The sequence below is a fragment of the Halichoeres trimaculatus genome, unplaced genomic scaffold (genome assembly GCF_033239565.1).
Source record: "Halichoeres trimaculatus isolate MK-OKI-2021-1 unplaced genomic scaffold, fHalTri1.1 fHalTri1_scaffold_18, whole genome shotgun sequence".
Lineage (NCBI taxonomy): Eukaryota > Metazoa > Chordata > Actinopteri > Labriformes > Labridae > Halichoeres > Halichoeres trimaculatus.
The window spans coordinates 11,051,887-11,071,146 of NW_027437196.1; the positions used below are offsets into that span (position 1 = coordinate 11,051,887).

General features: G+C 40.4%; 2 protein-coding genes across 2 annotated transcripts in view; one reads left to right on the plus strand and one right to left on the minus strand.

The window, feature by feature from the left end:
* Positions 1-6,987, plus strand: part of lmbr1 (limb development membrane protein 1) — a 43,201-nt gene extending 36,214 nt beyond the window's left edge. Inside the window, exons 16-17 of the mRNA XM_074693265.1 lie at positions 2,194-2,355; positions 4,315-6,987. Of these exons, the coding sequence (XP_074549366.1) occupies positions 2,194-2,355; positions 4,315-4,400 (248 nt within the window). The 3' untranslated portion in view covers positions 4,401-6,987. The remainder of the gene's footprint in view (positions 1-2,193; positions 2,356-4,314) is intronic.
* Positions 1-19,260, minus strand: part of rnf32 (ring finger protein 32) — a 37,107-nt gene that overhangs the window by 16,940 nt on the left and 907 nt on the right. The window contains exons 3-7 of the mRNA XM_074693267.1: positions 19,082-19,224; positions 16,744-16,901; positions 14,895-15,003; positions 9,585-9,752; positions 8,552-8,785 (exon numbers count right to left, since the gene is read on the minus strand). Of these exons, the coding sequence (XP_074549368.1) occupies positions 8,564-8,785; positions 9,585-9,752; positions 14,895-15,003; positions 16,744-16,901; positions 19,082-19,224 (800 nt within the window). The 3' untranslated portion in view covers positions 8,552-8,563. The remainder of the gene's footprint in view (positions 1-8,551; positions 8,786-9,584; positions 9,753-14,894; positions 15,004-16,743; positions 16,902-19,081; positions 19,225-19,260) is intronic.

Here is a 19,260-nt window from a genome sequence, read left to right on the forward strand (position 1 = left end):
TATATTTAGTCCGCCATCTTTTTGAGCTCTCCAGGGAGCAGTCTTCACAAAACTGCTAACTAAGACAAAGTTTGCAAGGGAGGAATTGAATCAAGGCGCTGTGTAGCTTCTGTTCTCATGGTTGAATTAGGTTTATACACTCATAAACACATAAACAAGATACTGCATTTTACACCAGTGGATCTTAAGCAGGTTTTAAAATGCAAAAAGGAGAAGCTGGAGCAGGAGACAAAACGTAGAAAGATCATTAATTGAAAACTGTATTTAATCTTAAACAGGTTGTTCATCAGCTGATAAAAAGTTTAACCCCTTAAATGCTTCAAATGCCTATAAAAGGCATTTCCAAATTAAATTTAATAACTTGCCTTTATGTGGGGTTTTGGAAAGCGTCTCTCCGAAGGGAAACACAAAAATTTTAACCTCAGCAGTCAACTTGTTGTAACGGTAAATAGTATGTAGTTATTGAAGTAAGAACACACAGGAATTGAACATTTTTTTCCTTGTTTGGTATTATGTTTTAATATGTGGCGTAAATGAAAATATGAATATGCAGGTGTCCATTCACCCCATGTCACTCTCAGAGATATCATTGGTTCTGGAGAGACCATGGATAAACTCAGTATCTTAAAAGAGGTGACAACCAACAGTCTACAGGCAGGCTCCTGCTGGTCAAGGAGTTAAAATTATCACCTTAAAAAGTCTAAGGTCCTATCACAATTGTCTCTTTTACCCCTCTCCCTTTGCTCTACCACTGTTTTTACCCATGTTTTTAACCCCTTCCCCTTGGACCTTAAAACAGAGGGCCAAGGAGTAAAAAAAAAGCATCTCTTAGAAATGATACGCCACTCGATCTCCACTACATCACCACCCCTAGTTGCCCACTGGCTGATGCAGGCACAGTGACTGTTTATGCACTTCCAAATAGGGATTCACAACTTATAGGTATCAGTACAGCGGTATCGGCCAATGTTGGTCGATGTGTAAAAGTGGGCCGATGTTACTCATTTGCTGCCAACCATTTTCAGAGCATCTTGAACGATCTTTCAAGAACCAAATAATATTGTTTTCTATGACAATGTAAACACCAAACTATCTAAGAAGAGTGGACTCTCTTCTTTAATGTCTCTCTTCCTGTTTTTGATCAAAAAAACTGACAAAATCTACTTTTTTTAATGTGTTAATCTCGAGCACTCCATTGATCTTCTCTGTGGTCGTCTTTTCTCACAATCACGCAGCTCTTTCTCTCTGAACTACCTCGACACATCATCTCAGATTGTTTTTTTTGTTGTTTTTTTTTACCAATGTTGATATCGATAAATACCAGTTTTCGGCCATAACAGCAATATTAATACCGGATATTGGTATCGGCCAAAATTTCATATCAGTGCATCCCTACTTCCAAACAAAATACATTTTTACAAACTGATGATAAACCAATGTCAGATTTGGGCGACATATTCACAGCAAGTAGACTTCAGTACGACGTACTTCATTACATGAGAAATGAAACAGCTAAGCCAACGTTAAGCTAACGTTGTCATGACCTCCTGATGGCAAAAGCAAAAAGGCTTTCTAAGGCCTCTCGCAACACGCCATGGTTCTCATGCTCAAGACAGTCAATTTACTTTTCTTAAAAGATCCTGGTCAAAAAAGACAAGTGGTACACCCTTCAGAAAAAGACTCAGATGATTGCTTCCATTAAACCAACATTTTTTATGCAACACCATAATTTCAGCTTCATCGACTGAGACAGAAATGGATCAAAATGTAAAACAAGTATCCAAACAATAAGTTGTATGAATTGTTTTTTAGCTTTCTAGTTTTCAAGCTGATGAAAGTTTTCCTTTTCTCCCATTTTCTCACCTTCAGTCTGGGTAATTACATTTGTTGAAGTTCTGGGGAATTGGAAAGCAACGCTTCTAACATTTAAGAGATAAACAGTCTTTTGAAATTGAATTTTAAAAAGCTTTGAAATTTCTTGTTTGCTGCTGAAAGTAATTTGCCAATGAGAATTCTTTCAAGGGTGAGCTATGCAAACTGACTTCCTTTTTCGTCAAGAGTTGTCTCCATTACAAATTCTACAGCTCCATAACTTTGGAACATGCCAGAAGAGAAAGTCAAACACATACAATGATTTTGCTTCTCACTTGTTTTGAAGCCATATTTTTGATTTTAATATCTGTGTCTCTGCAGGTATCACCAGGTTCGACCTCTTGGGAGACTTCGGGAGATTTAATTGGCTGGGAAACTTTTACATCGTCCTTTCGTACAACCTCCTGTTCGCCGTCGTGACGACACTGTGTCTTGTGAGGAAGTTCACGTCAGCAGTGCGAGAGGAGCTTCTGAAGGCATTAGGTAAAGTGACGGCAACTTTCTGATACATCCAAGTTTTACCGTATTGACCCAAATACAAGACTACCCTGATTATAAGACAACCCTCCTCTTTGTGAAACCAATCTTCAGATAAACACTCATATAACCAAAATTTAATTTGCTTGAAGAAACTATTTTTTATTGAAATTCTGAGAAAATCATTGATTTTATAATTAGACTGCTTTCATTTTTGACCATAAATACAACCACTAAGATTCGTTTTTGAAATATATTTCTGATGACAGCTCTGGTAATGGGCATGCCTTCGTTACGACAGCTTTTCATTTAAAGTTTGCATTTTTTTAGTTGGTCTTTTTGGACGGCCGATCTTCAGACATTACACTCCGTAATTTAGGGCTGAACAATTAATCGAATTGAAATCGACATCGCAATATGATGGAATGCAATTTTTAAATCGCAAAGGATGCAATTTAAAAATAGAAAAAAATTCATGTACAGGGATCAGTAGGGAATGCAGTAACTTGTACTTGATTCTTTATCAAGACTTTCAGAAGTCAATATGCTGGTTTTTTTTCTGGCGGTGAGCTACAGAGATCCACAATAGAGCCATACACTTTATTCTGTATGGTTTGTTACTCTCACTAACAACTAAAGGTTGGTAAAATTTCTCAGTGTTCCTTTTTCTTTTTTGATTAAGTGTTTAAAACTTCAATTGTTTATAAGTTGACAGTATCCTTTATCGTGTTGGTCATACTATAGAATGACTTTGTGCTTCTGTTTAGTAAATAATGAAGAAGAAAAATGTCCCACCCCCAAAAATTGCACGCTAAATCGCAACCGCATAATCGCTCAGCCCTACCGTAACTCCATATTTTCTGTCTACCTGACAGTTTAACGTCTCTGCTGCATTGACCATCATCATCTTAAAATTAGCATCATAACTCGGCCTCAGTTGTCTGTTCACTCGCCCTACTTTTGATCCACGTTGCTCCGAACAATTACCTCAACTCTCCATTTCCCATCTCCTGTCTATAGCTCCTGTCACTGCGTCTCTGCCATGATTGACAGGTGACCACAGCCACCCTGAGGTCTCTGGCTGTTCAAAAAGCTGGAGCTCTGTGCTGATACAGTCAGGTGGCGACCCTAGACAACTATCAGCACGTGTCAAAAGTTAGACCTGGATTATAAGACCATCCCCCTTTTTACACATTATTTGCAACAACAACAAAAAAAAAAAATAGTGTTATATTCAGGTCAATATGGTAATTCCACACTTATCCACTGCTGAGGTTTACAATTAAATTGGTTTAAAGTTAAACTTAAAAAGTTAAAAAAGCATAAAGTTACTCTCAATCTTATCCTCATATTAGGGAAAAGATTGTTAAAATAATTCTGGTATTAGATCGGATCAGTGTTGGTATCAGCGTATAAAAGAAAGAATATGTAGAGAAGGGATGCACCAATCTGACATTTAAATTCTGATACCAAAGCCCAGGTATGAGTGTTAGTGTCTGAATGTACTAAGTCAGATTGGTGCATCCCTGCTCTACACATTCCTTCATTAACAGTCTCACAGTCATAACTTTAATGAGCCAGAAGTTTTATAAAACAGAAGACTTCTGTTTTCATGATTTGACGACTCAATCCCAGCAGAGGTTTGCTCTATGAGTGGCATCACCAACTTCCTCCCTGCTCCTGAAGGACAACCGTGTTGATTTCTCTGTCACTCCGAGTGACAAAATGGAAGAAATCCAGTGAGATGTGATGTGCTGCAGGACTGACATGTGACAGAGGATGGAGCCGGTCTCAAAGGCTTGTGGTGACAGGCCCCGGGTGTTTGATACACCGGGTGGGATAGTGGTAGAAAATGTCAGGCAGAGGCAGTGAGGGAGAGGGAAAAAAAGCACATCAATACCTCTGTCTAAGTTAAAGTCTGAGGCTTTTTAATGAGATTTCTCTCCCTTATCTCCCCCTGCCCAGGTCTGGATAAATTGCAACTGTCAAACAGCCCCACAGACCCTGAATCTGGGAAGCTCTCGGCCAACGGGCATCAGAAAACTCTGTGAAAGGGACGATAGATCAACACACACTTACACACACATACACACACACCTTAGCACAGCCAAAGGGAGATTTCGACAGTACTGCCTGACTGCTGAAAGGTGAAAGGGATTGGAAGGAACTTAATAAACCCGGGCAGTGTCTGATGGATACTGCAAATGGAGGCTGAGAGCAATTTAGCTTCGTGACATTCCATCCTGTGCGTCTGGGATGGAGGCGGGGACGGATTCAGGGACAGGGGCTGAGGAGTGACAGACTGGCATCGCTGCAGTCACCTTGATGCTGACCTCAAACCACGACTGTGACTTTAAAACCACCCATCTCTCGCTTCAGGGTTTGCTCTCCCCTCACCCAGGTTTCACTGCCTGTTTTCTCCTCCACGGTCCCCAAAAACCACAGAACGAGACAGAAGCAAGAGTTTGCAGGTGAAATAATGCACCTTTGGTTTGTTTTTCTTTTTGTACATCTAGTTCTCTTCCATCGTTGTGCTCTTCCTCAACAGTAAATAGATCCAAACTATTCTGTGAAGACTTATTTCTGTCAGTATGTCCACATGGATCAGTGTCAGTGCTAAATGGAGCGTTGAGTCTCTTCTAATTGATCTTTGATTGTTATGTGAACTGATACAAGAATGATCAGGTGTCAGGGTGTCACATTAGACTTTTTAAAGCTTGAAATATGAAAAAAATGTGCTTCATGAAGCATGAAAGTCATTTACTCACACCTGTCACGTTACATTAAACAGCATGGCAATACAACTCACATTTTATGCATTAGAACTAACGACTGGCTGATTTTAGCACTCGTACTGGCATTTTTTTTTTAAATTTCATTTGGCTTTACTCAAGTGCGCTTTAACTTTATTGATGATGTCATTAGTGAGTACGGATTAGTGAGTGAGGACATTTTTTAGGTGCTCCAGATTAGAAATGAGGTCCTCTCCAAATGGGAAACTACAAAGGAGTGGCCTGGGCCTCAGTTCTTGGAGATGATCCTGTGGTTTTATTATGCACATGAAAGAAATGTCAACGATTTTTGTTCATCTCCAAATTAAAAAAAAAAGGTATTTTAAATCAGCAGGGCACGGAAGAATTTGTGAAATTGTGTCACTTTTGTAAATGTTGTATTTACATGTACATATTATATTGTGTTTCATACCTCTTTTGCATAATTTGGATGTAAATACTGGACTCTCCTTGAGCCCCCTGAGAGTCCAACTCAGTAAGCTTTCTGAATTTTATTTGTACATACTTTCCTTCTTTTTTACAAACACCTAACTCTAACCTGGAGCAGATTTCACACAGAATGCATGAGTGGAAAAAACTTTGCAGCCGTTAGACTCTGTGACTCAGGCCCCATTTACGTGTTGTTGTATTGCTGCATAGTTTTCTGAACTGTGACGTTCTTTGTCTCTAGAACCACCTTAAATGCCTTATACGACGAGCATCCCGCAGGCTTAGTGTTAAGGTTCTTTCTTGTTCTGTGTCGTTGTCGCACATGTGCAGTATATGTACATGTACATCGTCTGTAGACAGATCCACTGTGATTCCCCTCCTGTACACCATCGAGTCTGAAGCCAGCTGAAAAAACTCACACATCACTTTCAAACATGAATGTTGTCACAGTCGCTCTTTTGTAGTGAGAGGATTCATTTCCAGACTCAGTCATCGCCCTTAAAGCTCGAGCACTTGCTAGGATAGGCTGGAGTGATCTAATGGTGTTCATTTTATGGTGTAGTAGATGTTGTGTCCTTTAAAGGATGTTAAAAATGAAAAACAAAACAAACAAAAAAACATTTTAAAAATACCGAAAGGATTTTTAATTTATTTATGCATCTGATTTTTTTAGTTCTGGAGACAGGGAATGTTTTCAATGAAGCCGTCTGTCATATTTTGTTGCTTTATCACAAAGACTGGAAGTTCTACTCTCAATCACAAATCTCATTTTCAGCCGTCTTTCTCAATCAGACCAGTGAATGTTCCGTTAAAGTTGAGTTCTTCATGCAACGGCTTCTATCATCCCAAAAAACAAGGACTGTGCTTCTGGTTCTGAGAGATGTCTGGCTTAATGGTTGTTGGGTTATCCTGTAAGTTTTGCACACTTTAGTTTTGTTTCTGCAGCTATTTCATGGACATTTAAGACTGTGAGAAATAAAGATTGTCCAAAGTGACATGAAAGACCAAAAAGTGATGTTTTAAATTGATGGTTTCATTTTTGGGATGAAAAGTGAGACTGAACTAAAATAACTTCATAGGGGAGTTTCTCTTCCAGCTCCATCTTATTTAGCAGGGAAGTGTCATTGTCCTGATAAAATATCACAATCATACTCTCAGAAATGAACGGGCTCTGTTTTTTATTCCAGTAGTCTTCTCTTGTTGCCTTTGCAGTACATCTCTGTGTTGTGTTGGGGAGGGGTCAGAGTTGATAGTTGGCCCGTACTGTAACTGAAGCAACTTTTATTTTTTCTGTCTCTGTCAGTTGGTCTCTGCATGTAAATTTTGGTACGTTTTGTGAATGTATTTTTTTACGATTTCTCAGTTTGCTAAATGTACTTTTCGTTATTTTTTGTGATGTTTTGTGTGTTTGCAAATAAAAGAAGAAAAATATTTTGGGATTATTTGATAATTTACCATGAGACACATGGACCTCAAAACTTGGGTGTTTGTTTTCTTGTGAAGCCCTTTGCACACCAGACATGAATTTTTAGCGTCAATATTTCGCACAGGGCCGAAGACGATTTTTCCAAAGTTTCGCTTGCAACAAGTACACAACCGACAAACCAAAACCCTCGTTGTTGACCACTCGCATATCAAAACATTCAACACTGACTGTGTTTATGTCCCAGCACCTGGTTCTTACGACAAAAGACACAAAAACTACAAAGACAAAGATTACAAAAACATCGTTTGGAGGATAATAGCTGCGGAGATTCAATATGACGCTTCCAAATGTTTCGCAATTTCGTGCCGCTTATTTGCGACACCTTTGGTATGCACAGGCTTCAAGACTGAAATGCTGGTCTTATGTTGTGTCTAAGATGCAGTACAGCCACCTACCACTAGCTGGGACTGTGGCTCCGGTTAATAGCTGTAATGCTCTACTACCTGGATGTAAACGGACAGATGACAGATCGCCTGCCCTTACATATTACTTTGGAATGCAGCCCGACTGTTCTGTGTGATCTGTTTTGTAGTATGCTAAGCTTGTTTTTTGGCATCAGCTTACAGTTTCAAAACAAGTTTATCAACTTTTAGTGACTTGAATTATTTTTTAAAGAAATGGACTGTTTTATTTTGTGTTTTTGGTCTTTTTTTTTTTTGATTGACAGAAAGATTTTAGTGTCAAATCAGAGCGATTGGATGCTTCAGATTCACCAGGTGTAACTTAATAGTCACATCGAAACCAAAGAGATAATTTCCAAAAGCGCTGGACCTTCATTTTAGAGGTAGACAAATGTGTTTTTTTCAGGGCCAACATTGATACTGACTATTACTAGTCAAGGAGGCCGATAACCAATATTTGGGGCCGATATTCATTTGGTGAAAATGTTGGTGTCAAAGTTTTGAATAATACAAACTCTGAAAAAAAGTTTCTCCCTCAATTTTTTTTGGCATAAATTGATTTTTCTAAAATTTCAATTCAACTAGATTGTTACATTATCTTTTATCTCTGTTTTAAGGTACGTAAGATATGGTACTGGAGTGGGACAATGCTGGCTGCATCAGAGCCAAAATAACACAGCTTTAAATCTTATTTTTATCTGCTGTCGAATTTAAAGAAAGGCTGGTGCTGGTATGCCTTGAAACGCAGAAGACCAGCACTGACCATCAGTCTGCCCCTACTTCATATACTCAAGTGGATGTTTCTTCATGATGGGTGCAAGAGACTTTAATTATTACTGCTTGTTATGTGTGAGGCTGTTATTGTCACAAAACCATTTGTAATTATCTGAAATGATCCAGAAATGCTCAAACAAATTTGCAAATATGAAAACTGATTTGAAAAAGTTACATAAAAGATTCAAGTGTGTAAATGAATCCACAAATTGGTGTATTTTTGACCAAATCGCACATGTCTTGATATGTTTGTGGATCATTTTACACAGTTATAAATAGTTTTTCTACAGTAACAGCTCCAAAGTTGTCATGAGGCGTACCTCTGTATCTGCTCAGATGAGTTTTTTGTGATAGAAGAATCTGCACAGAGGACAGGAGGGTCTGCTGTCCTCAGAAAAAGTCTCAAAAGCCTCCAGACAGAGCTGGTGGAAGAGGTGTGAGCAGGAGAGGAGCACGGCGCGTCTGTGTTGTCCATGGTTGGATGTACCTGCTTCTGTTGGGAGGCTCAGAGCTGTCAGGCAGATGGGGCAGTCCCAGACTCCTCTCTGGATCACCTGTCAGAGCAAAAGTACGAGGATTTTTTACTTCTTCTTTTTTTGCTGTGCTATTATTAGTGACTTTATTCTTGCTAATGCCATTTCATTAAAGAGAACTCTTGGCAAACACCTGGTTGGTGAAATCAGACACGAGGTGATAACGTGTTTATCAGTGATCCGTATAAAAACAAAGCAGCACACGCACAGCTCCGCCAATCATTAACCGCAGACTCTTTCCTGTGTTTGGAGGCCAACATTTCTCTCTGTTAAATGTTTCATAACGAGCCGCACGCCGCTTTATAGAGTTTGCACCCGTGAAAAAGGTGCAAGGTATGTGTTGAAAGCACATTCAGCTTTCGAGACTCCGTGTCAAGGCTGAGCCACTCCTGCCTTGTGCTCAACCTTTTTTTTTTTTACAGCAGATAAAGGAGAAGAAAGAAAAAAAAGGCATCTTCTTTACACCCCCCTCCTTCATGGAAAATGCTGCTTTTTGCAAAGAAAGCCAACAATGGAGCCTTATGGAACAGCAAATCTTAATGTCCTTTCAATTTCTCCTGGCTTTGAAAAGCATGTCGTGCATTATCAGACGGCCTTTTGTTTTTCTGTAGACACGGAGGATTATTAGGCTTCCTCATTTCCATTCACTTGGTTAACGTGAATGATGACCTCTGCAGAGATGTGTGCTTTCCGCACAGCAGCTGTGATGCTCTCGTCCCCGTGCAAGTGTTGACACGTTAAGGGAAAGGCAAGGCTCGGAGAAAAAGAAGAAGAAGAAGAAGAATCAGACGAGGATTAAATGTGTTTTCTGCGGTCTGACCTGGCTCTGAATCCGATCCCAGTCGCTCTCCAGAGGTTCTGAGATGTTCCTCCTCTCCAGCTGCTGAAACACTCGTCTGCTTGATGACAGCGAGCGGTTGATATCACTCAGAAAAGCCTCCGTGTCGGTGTGACAGTATCGGACAAAGCTGTCATTCAACTCCTGCAGCTAATTAGAAAAACCATTTTAGTGGCACAAAGGAGGCATGTGTCTTTCAGATACACAATAGAGTCGTGTTTTCAGCGAGGGCTAATTGTGTGTGTGTGTGTGTGTGTATTGTAGCGACTGAGGCACGCTGACAGGGTGTAGTTGTTAAACAGCGTCTCTCACTAACATGGAGAATTAATGGAAACCAGTAAAAAGTGATGGGAAACATGGAAATCCACACATCTCTGACACGTTTCTGTCTGGGAAGTCACAGATGAATTCATACGACATTCGTGTTGATAGAAAAACTAGATTTAAGTAGATAAATTTAATCAAATGAAACCATTTAATTCATAAATTAAGAAAACTTAAACTTTGCCAAATCCACTTTCTATGACGTGGATCCAAAATCTTTGCTCACAGACGCACTCAGTCACCCTTCTCATTCTTAATTTGACAGATTTCAAAGACTTTCCTCCAGTTTCTGTCCTCCTCATCTGTCTTCTCCCATCACAGCAGCTGTTGCTAGGCAACAATTAAACACCGGCGTATGCATGTTTATATCAAAAAACATATCCATCAGACAATGGGATATTTATAGACGTAGGTTCTAACAGCACCGGGGAAGTTGACTGATCGGAGGAGATTTCAGCGTGCAACGACATCATCGTTTTATTCAGTGATGACAACCAAAGCGTCACCATGACAACAGAGCAAACCACATCCTGCGTTGAAGAGTTTGAAGCTCTGGAAGTAGACGGCAAAAAAGTGAGTCTGGACAAAAGTCTGAACACTGCTGGATTGATCAAATTTAAAAAAGTGACTCATCAAAGCTCAGTATGACGTCTTCCTGTAAAACAAACACACCAGCATCTCAGATACCCACTTTGGCAGAGAAAAGAGGAGACATACTGACAATTACAGCTGAAAATCAAAGTGTCTGTGAGGAGTTTCTGGGTGAGTTTGAAAAAGTCTCACCTTTAAGTATGCCTGATTGTAATCTCTTGAAATGAGATTATCAACCCCAAAATAGGTTGTATCTAAATGCTGTTTCCAGTATCCAGGACTGGAGTGATTTATGGCTCGTAGAAGCTGACAAAGAATAGCAGTTGGAAGAGAAATCTGTTTTTTCTCAGCTGAAAACTGTCTTGGATTGAATTTGTAGTAATGGTGGACACAGGAGCTGAGCTGTCAAATATAAAAAATACAAAATAGCAGAAGAAAGGTAAACTGGAAAGTGATAGAGCTAAACTGTTTGTGATAATGTTCAATTCAACCCACAGTCAGCAGTTATTCTACAGTGCACTGTTCAAACTTGAGAGTCTATCAATAAAATGGAGAGTGTTGTTACGTTAGCTCTGCTTGGTGAGGTTGGAGTTGGTAGATAAGCACTGATAAGACAGGATTCACTAACGTTACAAGTCATGGACATGTCTTAGAGCACTGGGCTGTGAGGAACACTAAACAGATCTTCAGCTTACCTCTGAGACACTTAACTCCACTACAAACTGAGTATAGAGTTTGTTTGTTGTCATGTAACCCGAAAATTCACGTAAATTGGATTTTTACCCTTAATACCCCCTAAATATCTAGAGATGGGCAGAGGTATTATTGAGAAGTGGCTGAAGAAGACGGAGGGGAGGCTGTGAGAGCTGCTGGGAAATCAGGATTATCCGATGAGGTGGTAGGGTTAGCAAGTGAAGGGACTTCTGGAGAGATACTAGGTGCAGGATCACACAGCGCACAGCTATGTATTTATACGCGGTCCACGTCAAAAACTAGTATGCGTCGCAGAAGCTTACGAACAGAGCGGCATAGCTTCTAAACCTTCTCTATTTTCTTACGAGCATATATTTATTGGTGTCGTAAAATCAAAACGACGTAAGTTGAGAACATAGACTGTATAAAACATGGACGTAGTCTCTCCGACGTCACCCGTCTGTTTCTGAAACAGAAAATGAAGCACATCAACTATAGCATCCATGTTGGTAGTTGCAAGGGCTTAGCCTACAGCCATAGGGCGTCTGTCGGTCACGTGACCCTCAGCTGTGCCTCTTATTGGGGGAGCTTGCGATCTTAATATCCTCTGGATGCCCGAGTTAGAAAAAAATTCACCTTTCGTACAGTGGGTGCTGAAAGTAAAATAAGCGACTCAGACAGGAGACGTTTTTTGAACCAGGCTGTAAATAGGTTAATGTTTGCTTTGAAAACAGCTTTTTTTGGCTTGGTGTGTATGTGACTTCCGGTACTTTCCGGAGCCAGCCTCAAGCGAACACTCCAGAAACAGCAGATTTTAGCACTTCAGCATTGTCTCATATTCTTAGACCGGAGGTTGCTGCTTGGTTGAGAACCATGTAAGTCGAGGACCTCCTGTAAATAAATACATTACTTCTTCGCTATGTATCTAGAAAAACGTCTTAAACAAAGTAATGTCAAAGAGAAAATCTGCTCTCTGGAACAAACTCACATGGAGAAGTCACATCCTCGTGACAGTGGGTGCTAATACTCATGGGAAATAGAGTCTTTATCCTGGAAAAACACTAGCTTTTCTTGATATTCCTTAAAGCACCTAAAGGTGCAGTGAGGACTGTCCAGAATTGGACAGCAGTGTTTTTCTGGAATAAACCCAGCTTCCCATGAGCACTAGCACCCACTGTGGTAAGGATGCACCTCTTTTAGATTGCGGATCGTCTTCTTTTTAACACTACTTTTCTTTGTTCAAGACAACTTTTTTTTGCAGAACGCAAAGCGGCGAGGTAATGTGTTTACAGTTACGTAGCGCTACTGTCTGAAACATGACAACAATGTAACTGCTGCATGTGGGTTAGACTGAACATTATCACAAACAGCTTAACCTGTGTTTTAGCCTGTGCTCTATCTCACTCCTGTTAAGCTTTCTTTTGCTCTTCTGTCCTCCTCTCTTTTTGACAGTTCAGCTTTACCACTACAACAATAATTCTGAGAAATCATTTTCTTTAAGATAAAGGACAGCTCTTGCTCCTCACTGCTAAACTTTTGCATTAGGTGGCGTCGCAGTGAAATCTACATAAACGGATTCTGTGATCAGGTGGACCACAGAAACTGAGAAATAGCATTTATAAGTAAATTATTCTGGTGCCAATAATCTCATTTTGAATCGTGGATCCGGCAAATATATTGAAGGAAGATTATTTCAAAATCACTTGTGAATTCCTCAACAGTGACTTTGAGAGTGATTCATGCACAACATTTTGACTGTTAAACTGTATCGAGAACAAAAGTTATTTTCCCCTAACACACGTAACACCTGCTCTCAGATATGTATGCTTCCTTCATCTATGACTCACCTGCCCACACACACACACACACACCCACACACACACACACACACACACATACACACACAGACCCCATCCCTCAGCCTGTCACAGTGGCATCAGAATTGCTTTACAGCAGGGCTTTTATCACTAATTAAACAACTGTTGACCATCGAGATGGAGGCTTTTATGAGCCTGGCTGACTTTTCGACGGTCAGAGCAAACAGAGCAGCCTCTCCTGAACTTTGCCTTTGCTCCACAGGAGATGTGGAAGGGGAAGAAGACACAGAGGAGGAGGAGGAAGAGGTGGAGGTGCACAGTGGCGTTATCTCACAGTCATCCATCTACGTGCTGGCGGTGTCACCCTTAATGTGTTGACTCAGGGTCGTGCGTCCAAAGTGAGTGAAAATTAAAAGCTGAGCGGCAGGATCAGCTGATAAGATTTCAGAACAGACAGTTTTTTTCCTGAGGGAACACCTGTGTCCTGGTGGTACAAAGATGCCTTATTGCCCTGCTGCTGCTCTCACAAGGAAAAACTGAAAGAATAGGTCTCCCCCGTCTCCCACAGGTTCCAGCCCGGCTCTAACACGCCTGTTTGCATTACAGTCAGCTAAGCAAATAAGTCCTCCCCTTAAAAATCAAGTCCATCAGAGCTGTCAGCGCTGTGCTGCGCAGCTCAAAGCTCTTGAAGATCATCCTTGGCGTGACAAAAGACATGAGACAATCTCATGACCACCCACAACCACTGAATCACACGGTGTGAATGTAAAGTGAGTGACGGCGTCTATGACTCCATCCGCAGCATGTTAACCCGGACATGGCCTAATGTGTTAGAACACACTTAATTGGCTCGGTAAATGCTGTGTCTTTGTTTACGTGACATGTCGAGGCTGCGTTTATTGGCCTGATGATGGACAGTGATGGGGGGGATGGGCACAGCAATCCGACCCTGGGAAACATTAAAAGTGTGGCCCTCATGCGTGTGTCACTTTTGCTTAATCAGCCTCTGCAGTGCAGGAGCACTCTGCATGATTACAGATATTCACACAGGGACGACGAGAGCCTGGTCTGAAAGACACCCAACATACACAGCACACGTGTGTCGGAGCCGTGAGTCTTTTAAAGCAGGATGAATTCAAGGACTGCAAACGTTAAAAAAGGAAAAAAAAAAGGTTAAAAGAAAACAACAACAACATGGTGACCAGTCTTGTCTTTGGTCATCCAAGGCTTTGGTTGGGGGAGGTTCACTAGGTGGCAATGTTCCCTTTTTCTGTGAGCGACCATGAAGGCAACACAGCCTCAGAGTCAAACAACTCGAAGCCACTTGGAAACAATCCCCCCGTCAAGTCCAGTCGTCGCGTGATTTATGGCTTTGAAATGGGTGAGGAGGACAAAACCTTGCATGACAACCTGGTCAACCTCACCTCTTCACCCTCACCCATCATACCCAGAACCAATACGACACACACATACTCACACACGCACACACACCAGACATTGAGATAGATGAAGGAATACCAGACCCAAATCACGCTTTTGTGTTGACCCTGAAAGGTCCAGACTGTTTGACTTAAAGACAAAACACTCTCGAAATTATTGGACAAACAGTGTGTGATTCACAAAGCATCAAAGGAGCCTGAGAGCAGGTGAAGGTGTGTGTGTTAGAGTGTGTTAGTGCGTGAGTGCAGGTTACCAGTCAGGTCACTGAGTCGCTCTCAACCCTCAGGATGAGAGTTTTAATATGATCAACTAAAGAGTTTGGGAATGAAATGTAAGAGAAAGGGAAAAGGAAAACAGAGGCGACAGGTGCTGGGCTGAAGTGTGATCCACAGAAGCATGATTACTACATTTTCAGCTCCAAACTCACCTTTTCTTCAAAGTATTTGCGTCTCAGTCGCTTGTCTTTTGGGCAGATTGATTTCCTCAAAGCTTTGTACTTTTTTCGAGCCACATAGCCTCGCCAGGTTGCTTGGATTCTAGGTACACAAACCCACACAAAAATTACATTGAATCTTATCAAATGCACAAGAACCCAAGCTTTGCAGTGATGTTAGTGAAAAAAAGTTATTCATTCTTCTTAATCCAAGAGCTACAGACATGTATCGCTGCAAGGCCAGAAGAAAACCCAAAACAAAACAGATCAGCATCACATTATAGTCCGATGAGTAGTTACATTGCTAAACTCATGTTTAACTGGAGAAACTGTTAAGTGGAGAACATGGCTCACTTAAATGATTTGATTAAACTCTGCTTCATGCTTTCATTAAGACATTAGGAGATTCTGCTGTTATTGAGCGATGCAGATGATATAGCGATGCATATGCAAACACTTAGATGGATTTAGAAATGCATGGGGCTCTAGAGAAGAAAGAATCAGTCAGATGCTCTGAAGGTAGCTTCATTTATCATCGACGAGCTGGAGGGGCTTGGCAGGCTCCATGGACACAAGCTGCACCAGTCCAACACCGCCAGAAAACATATCACATAACTTCATGACTAGGGCTCAACTCAACTCAACTCAACTTTATTAAGGCAGGGCGATTATGGCAAAAGAAAAAAAATCAGGATTAACCGAACCTTCTACTTTCAGTTTATTCTGTGGTTGATTGATAGAAATAATCAACATGCCAATTTTACATTGGTTAAAAGTTCTAATTGTCTGTTTTGATTATTTTCCACTTAATCCCCCAGTCCTAGTCATAGTATCATGTTATAATGTGACAATTTAGTAACACGAAATGTCATAATTCTGCATCAGAAAGTCCTGTCATTATTCAGTATCATGACATAACATCATATCTTGATCTTAAATAAACTAGAAAAACACTCAGAGAGCACATACCTTCGCCAAGCATACTGTGATGTCACGCAACACTTTAGCCCTACTTTAATGTTATACTCCCTTTCAACAGACTGTCTGCTACAATTTGGTGTTAGTTGCAGGTTTGTATAATTTGTTTCCTGACAGTGTTGAAAATTATGATGAACCAGAACATATTTCATATTCTAGATCTCAGTATCCAGAATATTGCCAGGATCTGGATCGTACTTTTACATCCGTCAGAAATGATCATGACCTTGTCTTGTATTGTCTTGCAGAGCAATCTGACCATTTAAGATAAGAAGATAAAGATAAAATATACTTTATTCATCCCCGAAGGGAAATTCATGTTGTTTGGGCTCATCTTCCGATTAAAGAATTATACACTCTGATGGCTGCAGGGAGGAACGATCTTCAGTATCTCTCAGTCCTGCAGCGCACAGAGCGCACATTTATCATGGAGTTATATACACATATGGTGAAAACAGCCCTATCTCACAATGATAATTAATCCTTAAAAAAAATCCTGGATCCAGACAGTGATCCAATCATTATGTTGTTCACAGACAGACAGAAAGACAAACTCTCTCCAAAACATAACCTCCTTGGGGGAGATAATAACTCTTAAAATCTTGTAAAACACCAAGAACTTTAGGGATGAAATTAAACATGTCTAACTGGAACATAAGAAATCTGATCATGACTTTATATCTTTTTTTTATGCTCACACTGAAATGTGCTGAATTTTTTGTCGTATTTTGAAGCTACTTCATCTTCTCTGTCTTTGATTCAGTTTGAATGTTGATCATAACTTTTAGAACTGATTGTTGTAGAAGGGAATGTTCCATATCAACTTTTTACAGTAGTCTAGCGTGGTTTTAAAACTTTGCTTTACCTGGTGGCACACTGATGTCTAAAGAGTCGAGCAGCATCGTAGATCACCCTGGTTTCGTACTGCTCCTTCCTGCACATGGGGCAGCACTTCCGCCCTGAAAACCTTTCGAAAGCCTGCAAACAGGCTCTGTGGAAAACATGGGAGCAGGACAGCAACACCTAAAAAGAAGCAGAGACACAAGCTTTAAAGATTGTATCATCTAGAAGATGAATGGAGCCTCTAATCCTGTCTATGGGTCACCAGAGGATGCTCCAGAATGTGTATTGGCTGTGAGGTCTTCTCTAAGCGCTCTCCTTTATGCATGTGGTGAGCGTACATGAGCCTTAAGAAATGCTAAATCTGTGTGTATTCATACACATATCTGCCTTTCAAGTGTTATTTGCTGAGAGGATAGAGAGAGTCAGCATGACCCCCGTGGGCCAGCTGGAACCTGGACTACAGTCTCCTCTACCTGTGAGAGGGACACTTTTATCGTCTGAAAGAAACCAGCCACAGCTCTGGGGCTTGGCACACAAACCAGTTTACTCAGATCTCTGGAGGGCAGGGGGGATATTGATTTCCCATTGTTTTTGGCCTGAGCAACACACTCCATCACCGGTGAAAGGACCCCCTGCAGTGTACAATTTCGAGGAGCTCAACAAGCCATTAGGGCAGCGAGAAAATTTCACAATGCTGGAAGCTCTGGTTTATGGAAGGACTCAAATATAAATCCTAATCAAATTAAGACAAAAGAGGGCATTAGTTGTTTTTCAGATCTTGTCTGATCAGAATAAATTTGCAGTCAGAATTAAAACTGAATTTGAAGATGATCAAGAAAAATACTGTGGGTTGAATTTGTTCAAATACGTACACTATGAATCATCAAAATCCAACATTTAACTAAAATTTCCAAACTTTCAGCTCAGATTTCACCATGACAATAGGATACGTTTTTTGCAGAACTTGGCCTGATAATTATGCAAAAAAAAAAAAAAGTTTCAGGCACATGGCTCAACGTTAAGACGCAGGCTTAAGGCCACATAAAAAATAAAAAAAATTGTGAAAGTAAAGCATCTTGTGAAGTTATACTTTAGAGTAGGTTTCAAAAATAAAGAATTATTGAATATTTGATGATGTTATGCTGATGTTGTGGCAGCTTAGAAACTGGGTCTTTAACTCCGGTAGAGTCAGAAAGGTATTTACAGATTCAGTTTTCCCTGATTAATAACTCATCCGTAGAACAATTCTTTTAAACCTCTCTGCAATCACAGCAAGGTAGTCTACAAGCTTCTCCTACTACTACTATTATTTTCCTCCTAACAAGTCCTCCTCAGTGACCACTCATTTGGAGGAAAAGAGACAGCTCTTGTTTAAATGAAATGTCTGCAAATTACAACACCAACAAAATATGATACGGAAATATTAAATAACTTCACCCAGGCAAGGTCTAGGGTCATCAAAATCATTTTACACACGTGATCTCACGTTTTTCATACCACATTTCTTAGATCTCCTAATACTCTTAGCTATAGACTAAGATAAAGAGTTATTTTCATAAACTGACTACTTTTTTCTTGTAAATTTATGGGTTTATTCTTGTAATTTTACATGATAAATCTTGAAAAATAACTTTTTTTCATTGACATGGCCTTAATCCTCTGACGAATGTGTTTTTTGTTACCAAGGGTATACTGTGGAGCACATATTGGCAAGAAAACACATTATTTGGGGTTAAAGGCACACAAACAATAAAAGCTAATAATCCTAAGGATTTTAAGAAGGCCTTTACTGATTTTGGCTTCTGTTGTAAGCATTTTTAATTGTCATATTATTACTTAAAAGCAACAAAACAGCAGCACACAAATACATTTTTACAATATGAATACTCTCAGAAAAATGCCAAATCAACACAGATTCTCTCTTGTCACTTTCCCTTGTTAGCAGGCTCTAATTAACTTTTTTTTTCCTCCCTGAGTCAAACTAATATTTACATGTGCATCTATGGCAACTGTGCTTTGTGAGGCTGCCTATTCTAGTCCTGCATTCTTGAGGAGATTGGCATCTTAAAAGGGGATCAGAAAAGGTGTAAAAGACTGAATGACCCTCACAGTAACACACTGATTGCTACATCATCACGTCACAGTTGAGTTCCAAGGCAGTATGGGTAAATTTGTACAGTTGTCTACACAGATTAGAACATACAGGAACTGCAAGGGGGAGGTGTGATGTAGGGGTAAGGGGGGGTTTGAGTGTGTGTGTACCCATACGGAAACACAGGTTTGCCTGAGGACAGACAGGACGCTGGAAAAGAGGAAAGAAAGAGTTCTCTCACAAGCTTTTAACAGTGTTGGGAAAATACCTGAGGCTGAAGGTGAAACTCCTCCCTGCATATCGCACAGGGCTGAGCTGATTCCCCCTGCTGAACAGATCTCGCCTTGATCTGCATCCATTCATCCTCTGTCAGTCTTCCAGCAGGGGAGGCCACCAAACCCAACTTCTGAGCTACAGCAAGAAGAAAACACTAGTTCCTCCATGTTC